Genomic DNA, 27,685 nt, shown 5'->3' with positions numbered 1-27,685 from the left:
ACAGCCAATAGGTGGGGGTCACTCCTCCTTCGCAGTTGACAAAGGGGTGCAGTTGACAAAGAGCTTGTCAAGAGTTGAGACCCGAGCTTCCTGATCCTTCCTCTTCCATTCTGGGCAGATCCACCCATTCATCTACTTCACTTCTGATGCAAGGGATTGCATTTGAGTTACTGCAGATTGATTTCCCTGCAATACTGTGTTTATGTTTATTACTGTAGGGGTGCTTCTGAGAACACAACTATTTACAATGATTTCCCTCAGGAAAATAAAAATCAAAACAATAATGAACTTGCATAAACAGTTTAAGTTCCAGGTCCCAACCATTGGCAGTGACTTTGTGCAGCACAGTCATAACTTTTACAGGCAGAAGGTAAAAGCAATGTTTGAAATAACTTTTGGTTTCAGTGATTGATTTTAACTGTGCCTGCCACCTTTTCTTCTCCAGTAGCAAGTAAGTGCTGAAGCATTAACCTCTGACCCCTCAGCCAACCAGGGAGCGGTGGGAAGATGACCCTGTCCTCGGGTGGTCCAGCTGCATCTCAGAGAGGCAAAAGGCGGCTCTCTGAAAAAAAGGATTCCAACCAAAGGAGATGTATGTCGTACTGGAGAAAAGATACCAGAAGGGAGTGCATTGTCCATGAGATTAGAGGGCTCAAGGCTTCTTGACTTAAGCTGTAAAGTCAGTTACCAGATCAAGGTTCAACACAGCGAGGAGCAGGTGTTCTCCTGCCCTCTGTGTACTGCATCCTGAGGGAGTGAGGCGGGACCTTCTTCTGTAACTCAAGCACAGACACAAGGACAGGGTCACAAAACGAAGAAGAGAGGAAAGGCGCTGAACCGGACATGAAGCCAATCCTGAGACCGAGATCTCTTCGAACAGGAACAACACTCCTGGGGAGGAGGGGGCACCAAGGCCAGTGGAAGAGAAGGGGTGAGCACTGTAATTCTGCCTGGAAACACACGGCGGGAAGAGAACCAGCAAGTGAGAGAGAATTCCATATGCAAAGGGGAAATATCAGCCCTGATGGAAAGTGATGTTCAACAGAGCCGTGTTTCACTTTATGTTCCTAAGATCTTTTTTTTTTTTTTAAGATTTTATTTATTGATTTGACAGAGAGAGAAACAGTGAGAGAGGGAACAGAAGCAGAGGGAGTGGGAGAGGGAGAAGCAGGCTTCCCGCGGAGCAGGGAGCCCGATGTGGGGCTTGATCCCAGGACCCTGGGATCATGACCCGAGCCGAAGGTAGACGCTTAACGACTGAGCCACCCAGGTGCCCCTAGTTTCTATGTTCCTAAGATCTGAATTTTTCAAATGAGCGAAAGCCTCAGGTTGCTTTTAAACATACATTCAATATAACCTTTAATTGTACCTAAAAGCAGAAGAGGGAGATTCTTCACTTGGGATAGAGCTACTCTTGATCAGTCCCCAAAAGAGAGCGATACCCAGGGCACCCACTGGTATCATCACTTTGCTGCTTGCTATTTGTCCCCTCCAACATCCTTGGCTCAGAAAGTACATTCCTAATCTGCAGGAGATAGAAAAGAGGGCAAGGGATTCTACTAAGGCAACACAGAGCTCACAAATGTGTCCTTCTGAGGTCAGAGTGCCAACAGACCCCAGAGCCACCCTTTAACTTAACCAAGACACACAAAGACTTTTCCCACTTAGAAAGCAGATAAAAGGCCAGGGGAGCTCACGGGGCTATGCATAAAGGCCCAAACTGATAAATGGATAAGCAACGCTGGAAGCAAGGGTCAGACTGTAGATGAGTGCATTCACAGCCATTAAGCATGGTTAAGTTACCAAAACACGGCTCTGTGACCCTTTTGATTTACTCAGGTCTTTCTTCAAAACAAAACAAAACAGAACACACCCCTAAAAAAACATGGCTTAGGATAAAATTTTCCATCCATGATCCCAGTTAAAAGAGGCTTTTTAGGGGCGCCTCACTGGCTCAGTCAGTAGAGCATGTGACTCTTGATCTCAGGGTTGTGAGTTTAAGCCCCACATTGGGCATACAGCTTACTTTTTATTTTTTTTATTATTTTTTTAATTTTCCATCTTTACCATTTTTTAAAAAGATTTTATCCATTTATTTGAGAGAGACAGAATGAGAGATAGAGAGCACGAGAGGGAAGAGGGTCAGAGGGAGAAGCAGACTCCCCGCTGAGCAGGGAGCCCAATGCGGGACTCGATCCCGGGACTCCAGGATCCTGACCTGAGCCGAAGGCAGTCGCTTAACCAACTGAGCCACCCAGGCGCCCAGAGCTTACTTTTTAAAGAGGCTTTTTAGGGTCACAATCAATCTACAGGGTGGGTTTTGTTGTTGATGGTTTTCCACACGAAATTTCACAAGTAGATGAAAAAGGCAAAAAATATATACTTTTATATTAATTCTGATCAACACTCTCCCCTCCTCCCCAAGGACAGCCAGTTCATTAGAACATGCGACTATGATTCCCAAGGAGTGCTGGGCCTTCCTGAAGTTCTATACTCCCACCTCCGCCTCCTGACACAAGCCTATTTGGCTTCCTTTAGAAAAATGGTTATTAGGGGAAAAAGTCTGGGTATATCTGTCATTCTGTCATTACTAACCATTCAACAGACAGGAAACCTAAACATGTTTGTTTTCATTGGAAAGGTAACTTCACATTTTATAAGCTCTATGTAGATTTTTCATGTAACTGCTCCTTTCTTGTCCTAAAAAGGTGTCTTAGAAATTACAACCAACAATCAATGCTTGAAAATGAGCAGCAGCAGAGTTTTTCTCTCTACAGAATAAAAGTGACAAAAGTTCACTAAAGTAAATGACACATGGAAATTACTGGTTCGATGCCTGCCTTCCTCCTCTCTGATAAACTCCACGAACAGAGGACTATGTTGTCTTGCCCTTTTGAAATATGCTCGGTGCCCATCACACACATCAATAAATATGTGCTGAATGAGGAAGAGCACCAAGAAAACATAATCCTATCATCCAGAATTCATGCAATGCATGTACAGGAAACTTTCTATATATAAAATTATGTACTCTACATTTTGAACATTATATTGTGAGCATGTTTTTGCGTCTCAAATGTATGGTATTTCAGAAATGGGGTTACATAATATTCCTTTATATGAACATATCTTTCCTTCTTTAAACTTGCAAATATTTTTTGACCACCGTTATGTCAGGCACTGTGCTAATGCTAAGAACGTAGCAATGAGGTACACACTGCTGGACACTGAGATTTTAATATACCAGTACGGCTTTAAAAAAAAGAAGAAAGGAAAGGAGAAAGGAAAAAGGGAAAAGGGAAAAGGGAAAAGGGAAAGGAAAGGAAAGAAAAGAAAGAAAGAAAGGCTACTACAAGTAGATCCCGGGCAAAACATTCCTGAGTATTTTTCTAAGGATATATTCTCAAAAATGGAATGTCTGGATCCAAGGATATGAACTTTAAAGCAGTCTGACTTAGAGTAGCAAACTGTTTTAAGAAGGTTGTGACAATTTATAATTCCATCAGGAAAATACTACAGTACCTACCTTCTAGTCACATCACCAATACTGAACATTACCAACTGACAATGATGAAAAAAAAATTTAGGGGAAAAGTAACAATTCATTATTCAAACAGAGAGTTCTTTAACTACTAACCCGGTTCAACATTTTTTCACAGGCCTATTGGCTGTTTGCATTTACTGTATTGTGAATTCTGTGTTCACGTTCTTTGTCCACTGTTCTACAGATGTTAGTATTTTTCTTATTGATCTGTAACCACAGACAGTGAGATATTTACTCTTTGTCCTACTATCTGCAAATACTTTTCTCATTTGCTATTTGTCCTTTAACTATGTTGATATTTAACACAGAGTAGCTCAAAAACTTTCAGAGTCAACTCTGACCTTTGGTTCTCCTTCATGGTTTTTATGCTTAGCAAGTCTTCTCTCATATGGGGGAAGTTAAATATACAATTGCATTTCCTTTCTGGTTAACAAAAAAAAAAAGGTTTACATTTTTTTAGATTTAACTCTTCACCTGAAATTTGGCTTCCACCCACCCCTCCCCTGCCCCAAGGCTTCTTTTTATAACATTTTCCAAATACTTAAACCAAGGCATCCTGCCAGACTTTTTGGACAGGATCAACCACAGTGTATGCTGCCCAGGTGCCAGGCATGTTAGGAACTATATGTACACCATTGCTAATGCTCACTACAACCCTGTAAGGGAGGTGATATTTTCCATCTTATCATAAGCAAAGGGAGCTGAAGGGAAAGCACATCTCTAAGGCAGAAGGCTGGCAGGAGGAAGGCAGGGCTAGTATTTGGACTTAGATTGCCTAGCTCTAAAGCTTATATTCTTTCCACGATATTGTGTTCTCCAAAGTGAACTCTATGCCTTCTGAAATTCCGTAACATTTCCTGTCCTAATTACATAGTACCCCGACTGACCTGTTAAGGGTCACAAACACCAGCAAGTAGCATAAATGAGGAGTGCGGGCAGGATGCAATGCAGTGGGGAATGGGGATCATGGAGAACCAGAGAGCATGGGGCCTGCAGACGGTGTAGCTCCAGCTCACTGTTCCCTCAGGGTTGTCTTGATTTTCTGGGTTTTCCAGGGAAGCTGATAAATGGGATTTTTATGTGAAATCTCCTGAGTTATAAATTTTGGCAAGTAACTGAATCTCTTTAAAAACACTGAGCAGTATAAACAAGTCTGAGAACCAGATTCACTTCAAGAGCTGCCCAACTGTGCTGCTGATGGACCCATCATGACTCCTCTTATGCCCACGTCTTGTCATCCTATCTGGCCTGGAAGTTCCCAATCGAAGCCAGTTGTCATCTGCTGGGGTCCTCTGATCCTGCTTTGCCATTCCACACAGTAGTGCCTGATAGAAAGCTCAGGACACATATACAATTTCAAGTATATATTCTTAATCTCAGTGACCCAACTCAAGCAGAAAAGGCCATTCAAAGCAAAATATACTTCCAAATTAATGATCTCAATTTACAGTGAGACATTTGATTTTCCCACTCATCTTTGATCCTCCTAAAAGTAGATGAGCTTATTTAGAAAATTTCCATCATTTTACTAAGATGTTGATGAAAACAAAACACAAATGACCAGAAAGAACAAAGTAGGAGTCTGCTACCTGTTTCTCATTTCCTGAGCTCTCAGGAAGCACTTGACATGCAGTAACTATGATTGGTTTCTGCACTGGAGGCATCAGGGAAGGCTTCAAGGCTACAGTGGGTCCTTGAATCCTGGAGAGGACTTAAGTTAACGAGAAGGAGGAGCGCGAGTGTTAAGGGAGAGCAGAGAGATGATCTCATGGAATGGTGCAATCACACAGGGAACAACAAGACACCAAAGTAGGTTGGGCATAGATTATGTAAAGATTTGACAGTCTGACTAAGGAGCTGACATTTTATCTTTTGTTCCAGTAGGAGCAAAGAAAGGCTTCTGAGTTGGAAAACAAAGTGATGAAAGCAGTGAGCTCAATCTTGGCTCTCTGCTCCTCTTTAGCTATTCTCTTGCTCTGAATGATGATGTGCGACTCCACAACTTTCCATATTACCTACATTATTAGTTCTAACTCAATTCAACAATCAGTTATCGAAGCCACGCTGCGTAAGTGATTTAACAGTGTGCTTCAGCCACCTCGTCCGTACAACGGGGATAATAGCAATATCGACTTCGTGGGATTACTGGAGGGCTGAATATAAAGCACTTAGAACAGGGACAGGCACCGAGTCAGCACTACACATTTGGTATTTATCATCATCACTTTCCTGTTGTTGTTCTGACAATTCCCAAGTGATGCTTCTAGCACAAGCCTGTCATCTGAACCGCAGACCTAGATAGCCAGTGACCCACTTCCCCCTGGAAGTCTCAGGCCTCTCCAACCTACCATGCAGAAGGAACTCTTGATTCCATCTACAAATCCTCCTTAAACAGGACCACAATCGAATGCAAAAATCCCTGCTCCTCTTCCAGCTAAGTAAACAGCACTTCTATCCAACAACTACTCAGCCAGAAACCTGGGAGTCATTCTAGATTCTTACCCTCGTATCTAAAATATTACTGGCAACTTCTATTGGTGCACCCTCAAACACACACCTCAAGTTCATCCACTTCTCTTCACCCCCACTGCCACCACCTTGGTCCGAACCAGCAGTCCACCACTGGGTCTCCCACCCTCTATTCAGTCTCCTACTCTTGCCTCTCCTCAAACTATTCTTCACACAGCAGCCCAAGTGATCTTTTCAAAATATAAACCAGATCATGTCATAACCTCATTTATTCCTACTGAACTCAGAATAAAATCCAAACTCAGAGCTCTAACTACAAGGTGTAATTTCTCTCTGTTCATTTGATTACTGTCTAGCTCCTAAGACCTCTATGAGGGTGGGCCCCATATTTGCCATGTTCACTGCTATCTCCTCTGGGTTGAGCATAACCCCTGATACATAGTAAGTGCTCAATTAGTCTTTGTGCGACAGAGGGGAGAGGGGACAGAGAGCGCGACCTGTTCCTAAAAATATCTGGCATCTGGGTATCAGATAGAACGGAGAGAGAAAAGATGGGAATTAAAGACATTTTAGTATTTTATTTTATTTTTTTAAAGATTTTATTTATTTGAGAGAGAGAGTGAGAGCACATGAGAGGGCGGAGGGTCAGAGGGAGAAGCAGACTCCCTGCTGAGCAGGGAGCCCGATGCAGGACTCGATCCCGGGACTCCAGGATCACGACCTGAGCCGAAGGCAGTCGCTTAACCGACTGAGCCCGCCAGGCGCCCGACATTTCAGTATTTTAGACATGTGGTAAACAGAGCCTGGGATAAAGATGGTCGCTAGGAGAGGGATGAATTCTTCAGACATTTCAAGAACAAATCATTAAGATTTGGGAACTGAAATACTTAAGAGAACAGGGAAGAACTAAAAACAACTTACATGTGGGGAGCCTGGGTGGCTCAATCAGTTGAGTGTCTGACTCTTGATTTTAGCTTGGGTCATGACCTCAGGGTCATGAGCCCTGCGTTGGGCTCCATGCTCATCAGGGAGTCTGCTTGGGATTCTCTCTCTGCCCCTCCCCCACTGAAATAAATAAATAAATCTTAAAAAAATTAAAAAATAAAAATAACTTACATGTGAACCTGACCAAGAGAACAGTGATATCGTGAACATAAACGGACTTATCAGCAGGTGGAACTGTGGAGTTTTCTGAGAGAATAATAAATCTGATTTTATAGTTTCAGGTTAGAAGTCACATGTGCTATTATAAGTGGAAGTGTCCCTCCCCCACAAATAAATAAATTAGTGGAAATGTCCCGTGAACACATACAACTGATGACCTGAATTTGAGATAAAAGGCTGGAGATAAGAGATTCAGAAGTCACTCTACCTATAGACGTAACAGTTGAAGCCATAAGAACAAATGAAATCATGTTTATTAGCTTACTCAACCAAAACACACACACACACACACACACACACACAGTACTAAACAATGGGGACATAAGACAGAAATGGACCTTGCCCATTTGGCATTTATAATCTATAGCCAGTTCATAATCTCTTAAAAACTAATTTAAACAAAGATAACAAAATTAAAGATAACCTGGAATGTCCATATTGTCGGGGTGAATGTAAAGGAAAAATCCTTAAAGGAGGCAGGGAAATAGCAATGAGAAAAGTATGAGAGTAGCTAAAATAACACAGTATTCCAGCTAGGAAAGGCAGCTGAGAGATGGGTGAGTTTCAAGCAGAGAGGTGATGGATACAGGGACCAATACTACAAGGAAGAACAGAATGATGATTGAGAACAGGTTCTTTCAGACAATGGCATCTGTATATTATTAGCAAAGTGGTGGGGATGGATCTACAGAGCAGGTGCTTCAAGAGTCAGTTCAGTTGCAAAGAAAGGGAAACTGCAGACACAGAAAACTTATTCCGGAATTTGTGCCTCAAAAGCAAGCAAAGAAAAAACCACCCCAGATGTAAGAATGTCTGCAGAGTCAAGCAAAGGGTTTTCTCAAGATGGTAACAGATATTAAGGGATTTCCCTAGGTCTCTGGTCCAAGGATCAGATACACGGTGCAGCTGCTGCCTGACAAGTATGCAGACTGAAATGGTCATTGAAAACCGAATGTCAACCCCTGCTACAGCTATGTAACCTGCCGAGGGCCAGCTGTCCTTTTACTTGCCCTACCTCCCAAATTACGACTGCCAATAATGTCTCCCTCTCTGCTTTTTAAAAGATTTATTTGAAAGGGAGAGAGAGAGAGAGAGAGAGAGAGCGAGCACATACACGTGCATGGGGGGAACACAGAGAGAGAATCTTCAGGCAGACTCCCTGCTGAGTGCGGAGCCCAACACAAGGCTCAATCTCACGACCCTGAGATCATGACCTGAGGTGAAATCAAGAGTCGGACACTTAACTGACTAAGCTACACAGGCGACCCTCCCAACTTGCTTTTTTAAAGATTTCTTCTCAGCTTGTTTTCCCTATCAGATTGTGGGGTTCCCTTGCCCTTGGGAACCTGGCAGGCTTCTAGACTGCTTCATGGATCATCTAACTTGCGGCTATATTTAGACTGCAAAGTTGTTCCTATAGCGCTGGTACAAGAACACAGCTGGACTTACTCTTTACAGTGGTAACATGTTTTTTTAATCTGACATAAACAAAATGTATTAGTTATGGAAATTATGGAAAAAGAATAAAACTAGGACCCCACAATGTCATCTCTAGTTATTATTCTGCTGACTCGAACCACACTTTAAATGATGGCATCCTCAATATCGATCCTGAAATACATTACTTTAAAAAAGAGAAGCAGGGGCACCTGGGTGGCCCAGTCGTTAAGCGTCTGCCTTTGGCTCAGTTCATGATCCCAGGGTCCTGGGATCGAGCCCTGTATCGGGCTCCCTGCTCCGGGGGAAGCCTGCTTCTTCCCTCTCCCACTCCCCCTGCTTGTCTTCCCTCTCTTGCTGTGTGTCTCTCTGTCAAATAAATAAATAAAATCTTTAAAAAAAAATTAAAAAATAAATAAAAATAAAAAGAGAAGCAGCTGTTTCTGAAATGAGATCTGCTAAAGTAAAAGGCTGGCTGGAAAAATATAGATTTGAAATCACTGAGGTTATCTGTTCAAAACAGGTCTATACTCATTTGCCACATACACATCTTTGGGTTTTTAATCCAACTCTTTCCTGATATTTGACACTGATTTGGCATGAAAGGTTCTGATAAGGTAAGTGAGGACAGTAAATAAGCATGAGGGACTGGCATGGGCGATGGACCATCCTATACCAGGGATGCCCAGTGATCTCAAAAGTTCAGTAAGTCAGGACCTCACCCAAGGTCTTGCCTGGGAGGTCTGGGCAGTTGTTCAATGCAAGAGAGGCTCTCTCTGTAGGCATCGAAAACTTAGCACTGGGGACCAGACTAGCATGAGAACTCCTGCCTTTCCTTCTGGACAGAAACACGTAGAAAGGCAAACAGAGGGAAATGCTGTTGACAGTGTCTATTGTTCAGACTTGTTGTCAACATAGTCCCGGGGGCAGTGTGGGAGCAAGAAGTTACTGAATTTCAGCAAAAATAAACCTGGCTTTCCCCTCACTATTACAGTCTGTCTAGCAACACCGAATGTGCTTTTGAAGCCAGAAGGCTTAATGTAATAATGATTCCATTCTTGGTAATAGAAATGCAACTTAAAGGAACTGCTATCTCGAAAGAGCACGCACCCAAGACTGCAGCACCAGAAACAAATGCTCTCCATGTCTGACATCCAGCTGACCCCAGCCCCCAGCAAAAGTGCAGGCTTCTCCAGTCATCCATCAAAACCACATAACTCATTCCCAAAACCATTCTTAGATGTGACCTGATCAGACATAATTCCCCCCACTCTCTCCCTCCTGTACCCTTCCACGGTGTCCTCCGGAGTTCCCATTCAGTGATGAGCAAACACCCCTAGATCTCCAACGTCACGTGCTCTGAATGTTCCCTTGACTTGCGTGTCCTAATTGAAACCTTGCTATCTCCAGGATTCCAAATCCCTGAAGCTCTCTCATGTGGAAAGTGATGGTGTCTTTCACATCCAGCCAGCCAGGAGATACTAGGCATTAACACTTTCAGAGGCATTCCCATGCCTCTCTTAAAAATCCCTGCTCCTCTGAGCTCATATCATTGAATCTGTTCACCTCTGTCCTTCTCTGCCTTGGTCCCAAGTATGCACGAGGTATAACAAGCTCTTAATTGGTCTCTTGGCTTCCATGCGTGCTTTCTAGTCCAGGCTCCACATAGCAGCAACTGACCAAGAGATCATGTCACTCTTCTGCTTCACACATTTCAGGCTTCTTAATGTGCATAAAATCTGCTCCTTCCTGAGGCTCATGAGCCTCTGCATGATCTGGCCCCTGCCCACTCTCCCTATCTCATCACTTGCTCTGCTTCTCGACTGCTCACTCTACTCTGGTGTGGGGCCTGCTTCTCCTTCCTCAAATTCACGAAGCCCTCTTCTGCCCCAGCCAAGCAGTCATCTGCCATGAAAACAGCACTTGGGAAAGAGGAGAACATCATCAGAAGGCTTAAGAATAGTTCCTTAGGAGTATGGCAAGGGGAGAAAAAATTCTACCACTGGGACACAATTTTAAAAAGTCAAGTTTGGAAGCAGACCCCATTCCTAAACATGGCACATGCAAATATGATGAATCACTTTAGAAAAGGTTGTTCTTCCAAGACTAAAAGGACTGTCAGTGGCACTACAAAACCGGGCCGTCCTTGGCAAAAATTAATTCTTCCCAGTGGCAGTCAGGGCATGGATTCCAGCTGAGACAAGGCCCCAAGGCAGCAAATGATGATTCCAGCTCCCACAGGATTTCACGTCTGAAGATAACTCAAGTCCTACCAGAACTACTCAGCTTTATGGGCTCAAACATGTACATTTTCATTTACCCACCCACTCACTCACATTCTCCAAACCATTAAATGGCCCTAGAGACAGGAGCTCAAAAACTCAGTAACCGTGCCTGGTCCATAGGCTACTTCACCCTCCCCGAGTCTCCCTTCTATTCCCTCAATGAACGCCATTTCACAGGCCAAAGGAATCTTGGGATTTGGGCTTCCCTGCCATTCATTTCCTTTTCCAATTTCCAAATCTGAAAAGTCACTGTGGCATCTATCATTTTTAAGAGCTTAAAAATTCACTTAGTGCAACAACTTCGCTCCCATAAAGTAGCTACCAGTTATCACCCCATTTACAAAAAAAGAAGAGAGTATAAATGAGGTGGATAGGTGCTTTTTGCCAGTATCAGTGACAGAAACAGGAAATAAAAACTGATTTTCTAGATTTCATTTAGGGATGTATTAAAAAGACAATGGTTATCAACAATTTCTTTCCGGTATTTTCTGTAACTTCTCAAAACAGACGCTGTAATCAGAAGAGGAGCTGATTAAGAGATATGGATGACTGGACCAGCAGCAGTGGGGTGCTGGCTGAGGCGGAGGTTCAGTCATTACTCCATGAAATACTGCCCCGTGTAGTTTATCCAGCTTTCAAATTTAAGCTAGTCAGTATTATAGCATTTTGGGTTCTAATATCCTCATTTCTTCTAAAGTCCTGAAAAAATATCAGGATTTATGATCAAACTGAACTTTTCATACTCCACTCTTCCAAGGAGTGGACGAAAAAACCAATGAGCAAGACAGGTACTAGGAACTCCAAGTCACTGGGAGCTCTCAGAGCCTCCACCATTGGAAGTGGTTTTACAACCATCTCTTCTGGTCCTCTGAACAGGGTCCGCATTCTTCAGAAGGTGCTAGAGATAAGTGGCTTGAGAAATGCTGAATTTGCCTCAACTCACCAGCCTGAGGTGGACAGAAGCCCTTCACATTTTCAGGATTCAGGGGATGAAGGACAGAGCTTATCCATGGGTAACGTGCTAGAAGAACAAGGCTTCTGGCATCTAAACCTCCAGCACATCACAAACTTCCTGCTATTATCTAATATCCCAACTCAGCCATCACTGTTTCCATGGTAACCGACAGAGAAATAGCAGCCTGCCAAATGGCTTTTGTAGTTCCTTTTCCAGCTTGTTTTTCAGTATAGAACTAAAGCTAGCTGGGAAAAGAACCAGACTAATCTTTATAGCAGGGACACGATGCATTTTGGAAAATACAACTGGGTCTGGGACAAGGAGCATAGACAAACTTTAATGAGCCCAGCTTGAAAGAATAAAAAAAGGTTCTTGGTTTCTAAAAAAGTGTCCACTGAAGTATATTTGGTAAGCTTTACTTTTGTCTTGAGATAGTATATCCTGACATTGGCCGGAAGACAGATATGGTGCTATTCAGTGAATGGAACAGCAAGATCAGGCAAGTTTACTCGGCCACCAAGTACCTTGTTATCATTAAAGGAAACGATAATTTATGCTACAGTCAAAATGAATGGGAAGGAGTTGACTGGCTTGGACTAGAGGATAGTGAAGAAGGTTCAGCATCTTGGAGGGGTGAACCATTCAGCCCAGGGACGACGCCCGCATGAAGCCAGCTGAGCCAACTGCACGAATCAGGGGAGCACTCATACTTAGGAAACAAAGACCTCCTTGCCATCTCAGCACAGGGAGAAACTGCTAGGAACGCCGTGTGTAGAACTGGGGCGGTTTTCAGAAGACCAGCAGCTACAGAGACCTGCCAAAGGTGCCAGACAGTACAACAAACAGTGGCCGCAGGGGTGGGGGGATGGCAGGTAACAAAACCAGTGGCCCCAAACAGATGCTTTTCTGTCTCCAAACTGCATACCTGAATAAAGTACACAAGTCTCATGACTCTTCTCCGTCACTTTTCGGATGAGAAACTTTGACTCAAGTCAAACAAGTATTTAGCTTCTCTTCTGATAGGTTAAAATGAACCGGATTTTGAAAAAGACTCCCTCCCACAACCTCTAACATACTCTGAATGTCTTGCTGACAAACGTGAAAATTACAGCCTATAGTGGCATACTAAGTTAGGTTCCTAAGAGTTTCCTGACAGAAAGTCAGACTCCTACAAATTCCGCACAGAAGACTAACGTAATTTATACTTTTTAATTTATGCTTTTACCTTGAGTTGTATGAATCATGAGTCATGTTCTCAGAGCGCTCACCGACCGGAGTTTAGAAAGAAAAGTAGACACAGATTTTCAAAAACCATTTCCTTTCAATCCTTCAGGAAAGGGATCATTATAATAAAATAGAGATGATGTATTCTAATATGCATTTCTAAGGCTGTCAACTCAAAGAAAGGCTTCTGTACTTCTGGTTTAGCTAGATTTGTGGAGTCCTAGATTTTGGGATCTGTTAAAGAAACCTGAATGAGTCCTTCCAAAAGTTTAAACTTGGGTCTTGTTTACCCAAGAATGGAACTTACAGGTTCTGAGGGGGGGGAAAGCCATTTTTAAACTGTATTCAGTAATGTGTGATGATAATTTCCAATACATTAAGCTTCAATTTTCCCATCTTAAACAAAAGCCAAAATTGAAGGGATATACAATTATATCAAACTCAAGTCATAGTTTAGATTATGCAGGAAGCCAAGACTTAAGAGTCAATAGCCAGAGGTACGGTACTGACACCTTTATATTTCCTCCCAAATCTGTTTCCTCAGCCAACTTTGTTTCAAGATCTCAGGTGAATTTTCTTACTTAGGAGGTCTATATTTTTATTAAATCAGCCATCATAGGTATAGCGCAGATTCTCTTGCCACTGGCAAATAATTACAGGGACGGTACCATGTTTTCTGGTATTTCATGGCCTGTGCTTTCACTATACTCATCAAAATAAACTGTAAGAAGCCTTGAGAAGATAAAGCTTCAGTATGGGCAGTCTCCCTCTTAAACCGGGATTTTGTTCCAAATGGTTGCCTTCAAGGCTGTGTGGCAGTTGTATTATCCATCCACTCATGAACAGAAGTCAGGTATATTACCAAGAAATAGCTCTTGGTCGCCATGAATAATGTTTTTATATGAGAAAATGAAGACCTTCAGCTGCCTGGAGGGGATATAGAATGGGGGTATTCTGGGCACCAGAATACTGCTAATGCTTAACAGCTGGAAACTGCTTCTACAGTAAAACTAATTATCCAGAAAGCATGCTTTGGGAATCCTTAGGCTTCAAATCTATAAATAGGCCGAAAATGTTTTTAAAAGGGTGGTGGTGGTGGTGAATGGATGTTGTAAAGAAACAGTAACCGAACACTTAAATACCCGGTAACAAAGAAAGTAACGCCAAGAACAGAGAGGCTAGGATTACATTAAACATTATCCTGCATGTAGCACAGCTTATGTGCTGGTCAGAGAGGAGGAAGGAAAACTCCCGTAGGAAGGCAAAGCACCAGCATGTGCTAGGTAATAAGCTCCAGGAGGGAAAAGGTGACTTCATCTCACTCAGTCGTTGCGACAGCCCCAGCTCCCACGATCATGCCTGACAAAAAGTTGGTGTTCCTTATGCCTGGCTTGAGAAGAGGATCTGAACTTAAAAATGAGACACATGGTGTTTCTCTGCTATTCACATAACAGGAGTCTTCCTTCCCAAGGGCAGGATGAATTTTTCATATAATTTATTTAACTGGGTTTTAACTCAGTGGAAGCTGCATATAAAAGCATAACCATACCCAAATGTTGGGTTGTCTGCTTCTCAAGTGGTACTCCTGGTATATGAGAAGGCTAATCACCAATGAAACTGTGAAATCTATTCAAAGTGCTCAGGAGCGAGTTCACTCAGTAAGTCTCTGGCAACTGACAATCCCCTGTTAACACATACCAAAGAAAACCTAACCAATGGAAATTATACCAACAAAAGCTGCTTAATGGCATAAATGCAAAAATAAAACAATATGCTTCAAAACACCATGCTTGGAAACCGAAATACATGTCAGGAAAATAGCCCAGTCCATTAACTATGTTCTTAGAAGCAGCGTATCTGATGAAGAACAGACATGAGCACTGACACACTATTTGGTCTGGATTAGGTCATATTCTAAACACAGCCTTATAAGCCTTTCCACACTGACTGGGTCTGCTTTAATGTTATTAGCTAAATGATCAGGAACCTTGGCAAGAAAAAGACACGAAGTTAATAAGATAATCTGGTTGAGGTTTGCTCTTTTGAGTGCCTACTATCCTTCTATCTATCTTAGTTCTAAGGTCCTATACTTTTTTGATTTAAGAAAATTAACAGTCTTTGTGTCGCTCAAATGTCATGTAATACAGGTAAAAGCTGGGACGGAAAACTAAAGTTATTATGTAGTTTAGTCACTGCTTCTCCACTTGAACTTGGACAGACCACCACCTCTGATATTTTGGCTTGAATTTCCTCTTTCTGAAAGAATTACAGGTTCATCTGTGTTTCAGAAGATGGCTCAGAAGGCAATGAAGATGCTCACAATGTTCCCTCACAGAAAAGAGGCAGAAGACTTACGTACAATAAAGGCTTTTTCAGGGGCATCTTCCTCACACCACCTTCCTTTCCCATCTCGCATCTGCTAGCTTGAGCCTTCCCTTTATAAGCCCTCCTTCACAGCATCTATCATAATTCCAATTATTTCAATAATTAGTAATAGCTGTCTATCCCCTGTATCCATGAGGACAGGGATTGTGTCTGTTCGTGTCAACCCAACGGAAACAGGCCCCCGGCACTGGGCACAAGGCAAGCAGTTTCTGTCGGGTAAGTAAACGAATGAACGAACGAAGGGAGTACAAAGTTAACCATGGGGGAGGCAATCAGTTGAAAACGTTTCAAAAATAAAACACCTACTCCTATTCTCTAAATCTGAAAACAGGAGCTTCTGAGAGCCCTACTTTTTTCACAATTAGAAGGCAAGAAAAACATAAAAAAAAGAGAAAGAGAATACTCACTGGTGGTGGCTTCCTTCTCATCTCAAAACTGCGTGTGGCACCAAAGCTCAGGGAAGCGATGATGGGACATCTCCCTAGGGAAGGTTCGTCGTCACTATGCCAGTCGACACTGTCCTTCTCACTTCGGTAAAGATTGCAGAGCAAGGAGTTGAAGGTATGGCCGGTGTTCTCTTCGATCTGGTCCTTCAGTGTGCGCAGCACAGGGTGCCACTGCGATCAGGAGGCCAAGAAAAGGGGCAGAGATGGTTCACATCAGATACAAGGTGGCAGCCACAGGTAAAACAGAAGGAGGCGTAAAATGAGCCATGTTCTAAACAGGGGCGTGGAATAAGCAGAACACTGGGAATGCGACAGCCATGGGCAAGAAGAGTCAATTCCCTCCATTATTTCTATTTCAATGCAAGCTGACCCCCACAGTTTTACTAAGGTATTAAACTTGGTCTAGGAATGTCATGAAGACCAACCCTCTCTACGCATCTCCACCTTCCCGTGTAAAATACACGACCCTCGGAAGGCAGTGACTGTCATCACATTCTGTTGGTCAGGAAGGAGGTAGGTGGAGCGGGGAGCCCGGCCTGCCGCCCCAGCCGACGGGCTGCCAGGAAGTTGGCAGGTTCAGACTGAAGTCTGAGGAGCGAAACAACTTTCCTGCTGGGTGGCCCTCTGTTCACTCAACTCCTATTTTATCGTGAATGACAGAATTGCTTTTAAAAGAAGATATTATTTCCAGAGTGGCTAACTTCCTAAAAATAGAACCTAAGGGAAAAAACCTTCTACAGAACAGAATCACAACATGGCCTTGACTACTACACAGGCTGTGAGCTACAGAAGACTTAAACAGATACCACGGCCCTGCCTCCTGAGCTCCTGGTTCACTTACACCATTTATATCTGGGATTCACGTCTTGCCACATACACTATAGGAAGCTATGACCCGACCTTAGGTTGTAGTCGGGAGCTACAATCAGCATAACTTGTATTAGTTCTTGTTAGAATTCTGTCCTTCCTCCAAGAAACCTCAAGTACTTTACAGAGCTTCCTTTTATGACAGTTATTCTCACATCCCTATCAAAAATTGAGGACCTCAAAGAACTTCTGTTTATATGGGTTACAGCTATGACGTTTATCCTATTAAAAATTAAAACTTAAAAAAGTTAAACTATTGGTTAATTCATTTAAAAAATACGAACCCGTGACGTGTTAACATAAATACTATTTTACAAAAAATAACTCTATTTTCCAATACAAAAAACTGGCAAGAAGACTGGCATCGTTTTGCAAATCTCTTTACTGTTTGGCTTCACTGAAGAGGTGATTCTCACATCTGCTTCTGCATTTAGTCTGTTACAATATGCTGTTTTTGTTGAGGTATATGAAGAAAATTGGCTTCACATGAATATGTAGTTAGAAAAGGACAGGAGTCTTTTCCAGCCTTTCCAAATAATTGTGGATACTCTTTGCTATTACACCAAAACTCAACAAGTACTAGTTGCAGTGTGGAATCGGAAACCATATCAACAAACTTCTGTTATATTCTCTTACATTTCAATCTACTGGTCCCGCTTGCACTTTGAATGAGTCTTTTAATCTTTTATGATTCCGTAACATCAAGCGTTGGTCATGTGGAAAATATTGATCCAATGAGTAATGCAGACTGACATTACTGTTGACACATTTCATTATACAATTTTAAAAAACCGTATCCATTAATATTACCACTGATCTCATCAGAAAAGACTAAGTAATAGAAAGAGGTCAGGATCAAAGGGGCGGATATGACTTTCCACAATTCTAATTCTCTTGAAAACCCAACTTTTATAAGTAACAAATCCTATCCATTGTTTTCCTTGAAGGGACCCTCACTTCATTTATTTATGAGAAAATGTCTACCAATCAAGCCTGAATAACTACAGTTTGTCTGCTAGTTGTTCTTCCAAACAAAAATGGTCCATGATAAAAGTAGCTTAAAGAATCACACAAGTGTTTTGCCTTGACAACCATCACACTTGGCTTGTAGCAGCAGTGCTTTATGCATACTTTCCATTTCATCAAACTATTAAAGAGACATGAACTCAAATACTGAGATTTAATAAAACTAATAATGTTTACTGCTTTGAGGAATGTTCTTAAAATGAAACCAGCCTTTTTTTTTTTTTTTTTTTTAATTTTAACTGGAAGTGCATGGTGGTGAAGAATACCATGATTACTAGCATAGTTTGGTGACAATGACCTGATTAATGCTCAGGCACCAGAAGTTTTTTGTTTTTATTTTTTTTATTTTTAACCAGAAGTTTTTTATCCACCATTATTTCCGTATCATCAGTGCAAATTCAACATAGTGAAAATGTTATACACTCCTAGTATTATTATAAAAATAGTTTTGACCTGTGCACTACCCAAAAGGACTTTGTGGACCCCTCCAAGGATCCACCAATTCTACTTTAAAAACTTACCTTAGAGAACACCTTCAAAGTCATGTTCTATGTATGGTAGTGAAGGAATACATGTTCAGCAAAGGAAAGCGTAATATTATATCCCATGGCTACTGTCAGGTAAAACTGCCAAGGAAGCATAAGTGGGAATCACTCAGCTTTGCTGTGATGTAGCAATCGTGGTAAACTGGGATTCCTTATTATGGATACTAGCATTACAGTCTAAGCAGAGGATTTTTTAAAATAAACAACAATAACAAACCAAACTTAGATCAGTAAAATAGAAATGTTATTAAACTAACCTATGTTCAAGAGAGTAAATTTCAAAGTGAAATTTCATAATAATGTATTTCCTATTTATTTTATGGCTTTAAGCTTATCTTCACGGAGACAAAGATCAGATGCTAGAATTATACACTTAGCAAGAAAAACAAGAATGTAAAAGAGGAAGATAGCTCTTCTGCAATGTGACTGAGAAACTAATTAGCACTTCCCTGACTTGCTTAGGGACTGAGTACTGTGATAACTCCAAGTTTGCATTATGTTTCTAAGTGGGTATATATTTTTACTGGTTATTTTTGGTGGTGAAGTAAGGAGAAAAAAAAGGGGATAATGAACTAGAGGATTAATTTAGACTCTCCAACCAATACTCTATATACAGATCCCTCAGAACTGAATGTCTAAACTAAAAATTCAGCATCATCTCACTGTTCAGTGAAGACATTCTATCCTTAAAAGACATTTGAGGAAAAGAGTATGAGAAAATATGAATCACAGAAGTGAAAGGACCTATTCAGTGGCTTTTAAAAAGTGTTTTGTGGAGTCTTGGGTACCACAGAGGTGTCTCTGGGATTACAGCAGGAAAAAGGAGAGGTCAAGCTGGTGGGACTCCCAGCCAGTCAAGGCACTTCTTTATTTTCATACATTGGGTCCATATAAGATTTAGTTCAAAAAAGACTAAAAGAAGTTTAATAACCTCTGATTGAATTTGCTCCTGCGCTTTGGGTTATTAAGCTTGAGGTAATAATTTTAAAATTAAACAAGTTAAAATTAAACAAGAACCCCCAACACACATATATACCTTTACAAAATCTGAGAAACAGGCATCTCTTTTGGGTTTTTTTTTCCTTAAAGATTTTATTTATTTGAGAGAGAGAATGAGAGAGAGAGAGCACAAGAGGGGGGGAGCGGGAGAGGGAGAAGCAGACTCCCGGCTGAGCAGGAAGCCCGATGTGGGACTCGATCCCGGGACTCCAGGATCATGACCTGAGCCGAAGGCAGTCGCCTAACCAAATGAGCCACCCAGGTGCCCATCTCTTTTGATTTTGTTCACGATGATATATAAACAAACTAAATAAATCTTTTAGCAAAAAACACAAAGCTAAGAGCCAGCCAAATTCAAATAAAAGAATTCTAATCTTACAACCTTAATATCCAACAAAAAAGCTTGCTTGAATAAATTATGGTATGTACATACAAATTATGGAATACTACATAGCTATTAAATATGATGTAAAAGAGTATTTAATGATACTAAGACACGTTAATGATAGTTAAATGAAACGTAGTATACATAATTGATATTTTCATAGAAAAATTCTCTCTATATAGTTCCCTAAAATGAAAAAAAGTGGGGGGGGGGCACCTGGCTGGCTCAGTTGGTAGAGCATTTGACTCTGGATCTGAGAGTCATGAGTTCAAGGCCCATGTAGGGCACGGAGCCTACTTTAAAAAATAAAAAGACTGGAGCCAAACATCAGGTGGAAGAATTACCCAAAATTTTAATATTCTTCATGCTTATCTGTAGTTTCTAAAATTTTTAAAAATAAATTCACATTACATACATTGTAAGAAAAAGACTGTCATTAAAAAAGTCTTTTGAAGAGTTATCAAAATATCCTCAAAGCATAAGTGGCCACACTATTCAGCATATCTGATGTGCCTTATGTTTATTCTAAAGCAGGGGTTTTTAGCCAAGGGCAATTCTGCCCCCCAGCAAATGTCTAGCAATATCTGGAGTCATTTCTGGTTGTCCCAACTGGGTGAAGGGTGCTTCTGGCATCTACTGGGTACAAGTCATGGATACTGCTAAACATCCTACAAATCCTACAATGTACAGGACAGCCCCAACAACAAAGAATTATCCAGCCCAAAAACCAGTAATACCAAGGTTGAGAAATCCTATTCTAAAAGATTAACTACAGTGATAGGAAAGAACTTCTTCCCTAGAGCCTGTTTAATCCTCAACTTCTCTGCTATGACTGTTGACAAGAAGGTAAATTAATTCTGACAGAAACATGGCTAGCCATCTGTTGGATTGGTCTAATTCAATTCTCTTCATGTTTCCAAATCAACCTCAGCTATAAAGGGTCTCAGCACTTCCCTGGGTCACATTTTAAATGCAGCCCTACAAACAAAAGCATGGAGCTATCTTCTTGTGTGAAAAAGCCATGTCCCCACTCCCACCCCCGTCAATATTTTGTCCCTAAACATTTTAGTCAAGTGGGAGTTTATTATTACAAATTACTAGAAGCTCTAAAATGTGTCATATTTCTGTTTATCCCTATGTCATAAGTAAAACTCCATTTTCTTCAAAGTCTCGTTCAATAAAGCATAAAATTATTTGCCAAAGACAAGATTCCAAGAAATAAACAGGGAGCTATTTCTTGGACCTTAACTCTATCCTTTGGACAAGCTTAATTTATATACTAGAATCTCCTTGTCTACTGTCATGGAAATTTTTAAAAACAAAAGAAATAGTAGAAATAAGCTAAAGCCACGAAAAGATTTCTAAAGTCTAAGAACTGCAGCCACAGAATGAGTATAAAGTCAACAAGAAAAACACGAGTTTTTTTTCACAAATGGCAAAAGAGCCTGAGAAATGGCAAGAGATGAGTTCTGACCTCACTGGCCAGTCATAAGAATTTGGCTCCAAATCAAATGTGTACCAGGCAGGGTGTACACAGAAGGCTATGGCCAGAAAAGCTGGGGAAAGGGGAAGATTTGAAGAAATGGTTCATTTTCCTGAAATCCTTGAGCCCGGTTCCAGTTTATTCCAGCTCCAATTTTTTTCTCATCCTCAGAGTTCATCTCTAGATTAAAAAAACACACCGAGAACGGTAAGCAGAAAGACTCAGTGTTTGAACCCAGAGGATTTTTGGAACTAGGAACCATCATGCAACTCTACAAGATAATATACTGTTATTTTATAGAACTCTACATTTATAGTACATAGTCTATAAAACCATACCAACAACAATATTCCAACATACGTGAGGATTTGGTTCCATAGTGATTCTTGAATAAGTGTAAGGAAGTTCTCCATACCATGCTGTAAGTCTTGGTTGCTTGTAAGTTACATCTAAGAAAGAAAATACAGGGCCTTTGAAATGGTTTAATGCTACTTAAGGTGTGCCTACTGAGTGCCATGCAATGTGCAAGAAACCATGACAAATACAAAGACAGAGTGAAGATGGGCTCTGACCCAGGGTTCCACGTTCTTAGAGGACACGGGATTTCACGAGTAGAATGCGACAGAGCTCAAAGAAAGAAGACAAGAGAAGGTATGTTGGCAGAAACTATAGCAACAAAGGCTCTGAGGTGAGACTATGTGTGACTTGTTTGTGTCAGTGAGGACATAAATAAGAGTGGATTCACACTACAGAACAGTTCAGATTAGGGAGAGTCTAAAAAAAAAGCAGGTTATGAAGTCTGAACTCTTGTAGGCAGGAATCTGTGCCACCAACATCCACACAAGAAACAAGACACACTGTTCATCAACGTGCCACCTTTTGATTTTAAGAAAAAGGGGTTTTGACCAATGACAGCACGAAGCTGAACTGTAGTCAGAAGTTTTTGATGTCCAATTTATCTAAAAGGGAGTTATCCACAGATCTGCTATTTTCCCCCCACAACTGATATCAACTGCTATAGTAAGAACAATAATGATAAAGGCAGCTAGCATTCACTGAAGGCTTACTATGTACCAGTCATTCTGCTAAGCACTTATCAGGCAGTATCTCATTTAATTATCACAACAACCTTACGAGGTAGGTATTATTATACCATTTTACAGATCAGAAAACCCAGAATCAGAAAACTACTTAACTATAACTTGCTTAAAATTAACAATTACTGTGAATGACAAAGGCAGCAATTGAGGCCAACTTGGCCACCAAAAGCCCTACTGTGGAAACTCTGGTAGTCAGGAGAAAAAGTGGACCCCTATTCTGATGTCTGAGTCACAAAAATGAAGCCAGTATACTTTGCCTCTTTCTTTACAGAAAATCTGAATTCACTCAAGGTTCCAGAAAGGAAATTTTATGCTAGAGCATGGACGTCCTCCAGTGGCCACCTCTGGTATAGCAGATACTGCTGGCCCTTGGATGCGCACAGAGGAGCAGGTTCCAAGTCAGGTAATCTTTACAAGCTCAGGACAGTACAGATGCTGAAACTAAAGGACACTGGACTCTTCTTGTGAAACTAAAATGAGAATAAAAAGCCGGTAATAAGGATCATAAAGAACGTATGCCAAACAGAATCAGAAAAAGGAAAGCTCTGGAAGTTTCTATGAAAAAAGAGGAAAGCTGGCACTATTTAAAGTAATAAAGGTAATGAACAAACTCAAAAAGAGAGCTATCAACCACAGTTCAGCTAAACCAAACATCCTTTGGTTCCTTGAATTGCCACGTCCATGCTCCTGCCCTGTTCGCTCTGATCTCTGAGCCTGCCACCTGCTGTTTCTTCTGCCTGGAATACTCTTCCCTGTCCCTTTTGGCTGGCAAATCCCTAATCATTCTTAGGGTCTCTGTTAGGTTTTAAATCTGTTTAATTAAGACTGGGCGTGGTGAAAGGGGCAACGGTATCAGAAAACATTCCAGAAAGGGAGACCAGGCAGCAACAAGTGCGATCTCAGACAGTACTTACCGTCTCTGATGCCAGTTTTCTGTTTCCAGGGAACGACCTCACAAAGCTGTTGCAATACCCAGTCGGCTTCTTTTAGGTCAATAAAGCCAGGATACAAACACACCCTTGATGCAGAAAGAACCATTATTAACTAAAGAACACAGAAAAGAAGGGCACCTGGGTGGCTCAGTGGGTTAAGCATCTGACTCTTAATTTCGGCTCAGGTCATGATCTTGGGGTCCCAGGATCAAGCCCAGCCTCAGGGGCTCCGCACTCAGTGTGGAGTCTGCTTGAGATTCTCTCTCTCCTTCTCCCTTTGCCCCTCCCCCCACTCACGTGCACACTCTCTCAAAATAAATAAAATCTTTTTTTTTTTAAAGATTTTATTTATTTATTGAGAGAGAGAGAGAATGAGAGATAGAAAGCACGAGAGGGAAGAGGGTCAGAGGGAGAAGCAGACTCCCTGCTGAGCAGGAAGCCCAATGTGGGACTCGATCCCGGGACTCCAGGATCATGACTTGAGCCGAAGGCAGTCGCTTAACCAACTGAGCCACCCAGGTGCCCAAAATAAATAAAATCTTTAAAAAAAAAACCACACACACAGAGAAGATGGGCTAGTCTCTAAGCATTAGTGGAGGAAGTTAATCTGGATGCTCCCTCCTGGGTAGAGGAAATCATCTTACCACATTTCTCATGGCAAACAGACCCTAATTATCACCAGGTCATGATGTTCCAAATGTGAAATAAACTTTCATGTTAAGACAAATAAAAGAGGCAATAAAGGAAAAAGAATGCATGAGGGCTGTTGGAGACGTGCTTCAAATATTGCTCTACCACCACCTGCTGTGAAACCTTGGGCAAATTACTTAACCTCTCTGAACCTTGGTTTTTCTGAAACACAAAAATGATATCCACCTCATAGGCTCACTATGAAAAGTAGAGTAATAAAATGCCTGGCCCTGTGTTACTTTAACAATTGGTTATCTTCTGAGACTAAGCCAATTGTAGGGAAAGTGATCTTTTATGAATGTATCAAAATAAACATTTCCAAATGAGGGTTCTTTCTCTCATTGAATATACGCTTATTTCAATAATGCCAAGTCAGCTCAAAATCATTTTTCCTTCTTAAGAAATGTTCTCAAAGCCCTTGGAACTTCCTGAAGCCATACCTGGTTGACAATGAGATGCGACCAAAATAATGCAACTGGGTTTCTCGCATGACTGTTAAACTTGCTTTGAAAGGGAGGTTCTGAAGCTCTTTCTAAGCAACTCATTTAGATATATAAGTTCTGATATATTTATTTTAAATGCTTCATTATTTTATAGTGACAATTAGTATATTCTTGCATTAAGGGGATGCTTTCAAAAAAAATGTTTGTTTTTTAAGATTTTATCTATTTCAGAGAGAGAGAGACAGAGAGAGAGCGTGTGCAAGCAGGGGAAGGAGCAGAGGGGGAGGGAGAAAGAATCTCAAGCAGACTATAGGCTAAGCCCGACCTCGCGACCCTGAGACCACGACCTGAGCCAAAACCAAGAATTGGACGCTTAACCAACTGAGCCACCCCAGGCATCCCTCAAAATGTTTTTAATAAGGATTAATGCTAACTAGGGCGCCTGGGTGGCTCAGTTGGTTAAGCGACTGCCTTCGGCTCACGTCATGATCCTGGAGTCCCGGGATCGAGTCCCACATCGGGCTCCCTGCTCAGCAGGGAATCTGCTTCTCCCTCTGACCCTCTTCCCTCTCATGCTCTCTTGCTACCATTCTCTCTCTCAAATGAATAAATAAAATCTTTAAAAAAAAAAAAAAGGATTAATGCTAACTATACCCTAAATTATATATGCTTTAACTTTACTAAAACTTACCTTAATGTAGATTAAGGTATTAATCCACTCATGTAGATTAAGGGTTAACATAACTTAATATGTTATATATAAATATATGTAGTAATATGATTAATATAATAAATGTAGTAATACATATAACGTAAAGTAATAATAATAATAATAATAATAATAATAATAACATGTAGCACTCAGAGCATAGAAGTGGAGGCTAGATCAACTCAATTTTTAAGTTACTATGTGGCACTAGGAAAAAGTCCTCAATCTCTTTGGCCATCTGAAAAACTACAGAAGTAATAGTTACTTGTACCTGAAAGAGAGGCTGTGAAAATATTTTGAAGTTAGAAATGCTATATAAAAAGAGATATTACTAAATTCTCACTCCCCAAGAATTTCAGAGGCAGAGGTTACCTGTTTCAAGTAAGGGAGCAGAATATTTTAAGAGACTATAACTCGATAATATAGTCACTTTCTAGGGAGGATGCACTTACCTAGATACACCTGTGGGTGATACACTGATTTCATACACACCCTCTTTGCTACAGAAATTAAGAAAACAGACTCGTTAGTACCAGCCAAATAATAGCCTCCACCCAGTGGAAGGGCCGTGCTTTGCAGTTCCCAAACTTCTGGTCACCAATATCATTTCAGAATGAGGATACACTATGAGGGAAGCATAACCCCACCTTGTTCCACCACTGAGATGAAGTGCAAGAAGGTGCCAGATCATTGATGTCACTGGGAATTGAATCCTGAGAGGATCAGGCTATGGAGACAAAGACTGGGATAAAATAAATTATGATTCTACCCCTTTATATTTCATCCATAATTTAGGCTGATATGGTCCAGAAATCTATCAACACAAAGGGGTACCAAATAGAGCATCTCTTTGGAGACTCTGGAATAGGAGCATTTACAGACAGCAAATACATCTCAGGGCTCTGAGCTTCTGTTGCTTTCAGATACATGTCTAATGAGGTCCCTGCTCCGATTAAAATCTTTCAAAGGCTCCCCACCAACTTTTCAGCACTGCATTCAAGGTCCCCATGATGTAGCTCCACTTCTTGACAGCTCCCATCCACTCATGACCCTCCACTGCTGCTTGGAATCTCCTGAATTCACCATGGTATTTTTTTAAGATTTTATTTATTTGACAGAGAGCGCAGGCAAGCACTAGCAGGGGGAGGGGCAGAGGGAGAAGGAGAAGCAGACTCCCTGCTGAGCTGGGAGCCCGATGTGGGGCTCGATACCAGGACCCCAGGATCATGACCTGAACCGAAGGCAGATGCTTAACCCACTAAGCCACCCAGGCACTCCACACCACGGTTATTTCTAATCCTGCTTTTCTACAAGCTGGAATGCCTCCCCACATCCAGCATCCCCAATCCAACCCACCCGAGCTTTGGTCTGGCAGAAAATTCTAATTCATTCCTCAAAATCTCAGTTCAGCCTCACCTTCTATAACACTTTCCTGACCTCTAATCCACCCAAATAATGTTAACCTCTCATCCTCTGTGCTACCACTAGACCTTACTACAAGTCTACTGTTTTATAATATACATGACTGCAATTTATCTGATTACATGTCTATTTCATTTACTAAACTGTGGGCTACTGAGGGGCAATTTCATTAATTTTAGAAAAGAATATTTTACATACAGATCAGTGTAAGAAGAATTATAAATTAAGGATGATATTTTATATACAGATCAATATAAGGGGAATTTAAATTGCTCTGGAACAATTATATGAACATTCAAGGCCCTCTAGATTTTGAGCAGCTTTCATAAGTGTTGCTAGTAAAACAGAGCCTGACTAAAGTCTTCCCAAAAAGCCATGTTTCAGGGCACCTGGGTGGCACAGTCGGTTAAACATCCAACTCTTGGTTTCAGCTCAGGTCTTGAGATCAAGCCCTGTGTGGGGCTCTAAGCTCAGCGAGGAGTCTGCTAAAGTTTCTCTCTCCCTCTCCCTCTGCCCCTCCCTGTGTGCACTCTCTCTCCCTCTAAAATAAATTAATTAAAAAAAAAATAAAACAAAATGCCACGTTTCAATGACTGAGGGAAAATCCCCCTCTGTCTTTGCCTAGGAGATATTTTAGTTTACTATCTGCAGATTAATGAATCAGGGTCAGGAAATCCACACCAGAGTCACAGTTTAGGGAGAGGAATCTTGTTGCATTTTCCACACCATCAGCAAATTGAGAAATGCTTCCCAAAAGACCAACTTTAAAGACATCTAAGATACAACTATCCCACCCTAAAATTAAAACAGTAACTGGGCCATTATCTCTTTCAGATGGAAAACCCAGTGAGGGAAAGATCTGGCCTCTCCATTTTACTGTGGGCAACAGATACAGAAAGGCAGCAAATTACTTACTCAATCACTCGTGGCTCTGGGGCTCTGCGTACTACCTGCAAGGAGACAGGCAGATTTTACTTCTGGAATGATCCCTAATCCTCAGAAAGGCTTATGTGCAGGATGACCATATCCTCTCAATTCTGATAAAAGTAAGTCAAATTTAAAACTATCCCTTTTTTTATTTCAAGCACTTACTATCCCACCAAAGACCCTTGTCTGCTTTTCTTAGAACTACTTCACGGTTGCTAGTGGGCAAGAAAAAATAGTAAAAGTAGAAT

General features: G+C 41.3%; 1 protein-coding gene across 7 annotated transcripts in view; it reads right to left on the bottom strand.

The window, feature by feature from the left end:
• Nucleotides 1-27,685, bottom strand: part of ALKBH3 (alkB homolog 3, alpha-ketoglutarate dependent dioxygenase) — a 62,318-nt gene that overhangs the window by 31,422 nt on the left and 3,211 nt on the right. For all 7 annotated transcript variants that reach the window (XM_027578070.2, XM_035722662.1, XM_027578074.2 and 4 more), the window contains exons 4-8: nt 27,426-27,460; nt 25,541-25,588; nt 23,229-23,332; nt 21,575-21,663; nt 15,871-16,080 (exon numbers count right to left, since the gene is read on the bottom strand). In XM_027578070.2, the coding sequence (XP_027433871.1) occupies nt 15,871-16,080; nt 21,575-21,663; nt 23,229-23,332; nt 25,541-25,588; nt 27,426-27,460 (486 nt within the window). The remainder of the gene's footprint in view (nt 1-15,870; nt 16,081-21,574; nt 21,664-23,228; nt 23,333-25,540; nt 25,589-27,425; nt 27,461-27,685) is intronic.

The sequence above is a fragment of the Zalophus californianus genome, chromosome 11, assembly GCF_009762305.2.
Source record: "Zalophus californianus isolate mZalCal1 chromosome 11, mZalCal1.pri.v2, whole genome shotgun sequence".
Taxonomy (NCBI): domain Eukaryota; kingdom Metazoa; phylum Chordata; class Mammalia; order Carnivora; family Otariidae; genus Zalophus; species Zalophus californianus.
The sequence above is the reverse complement of the archived record's forward strand: the minus strand, read 5'-3'. Positions and strand labels throughout refer to the sequence as shown.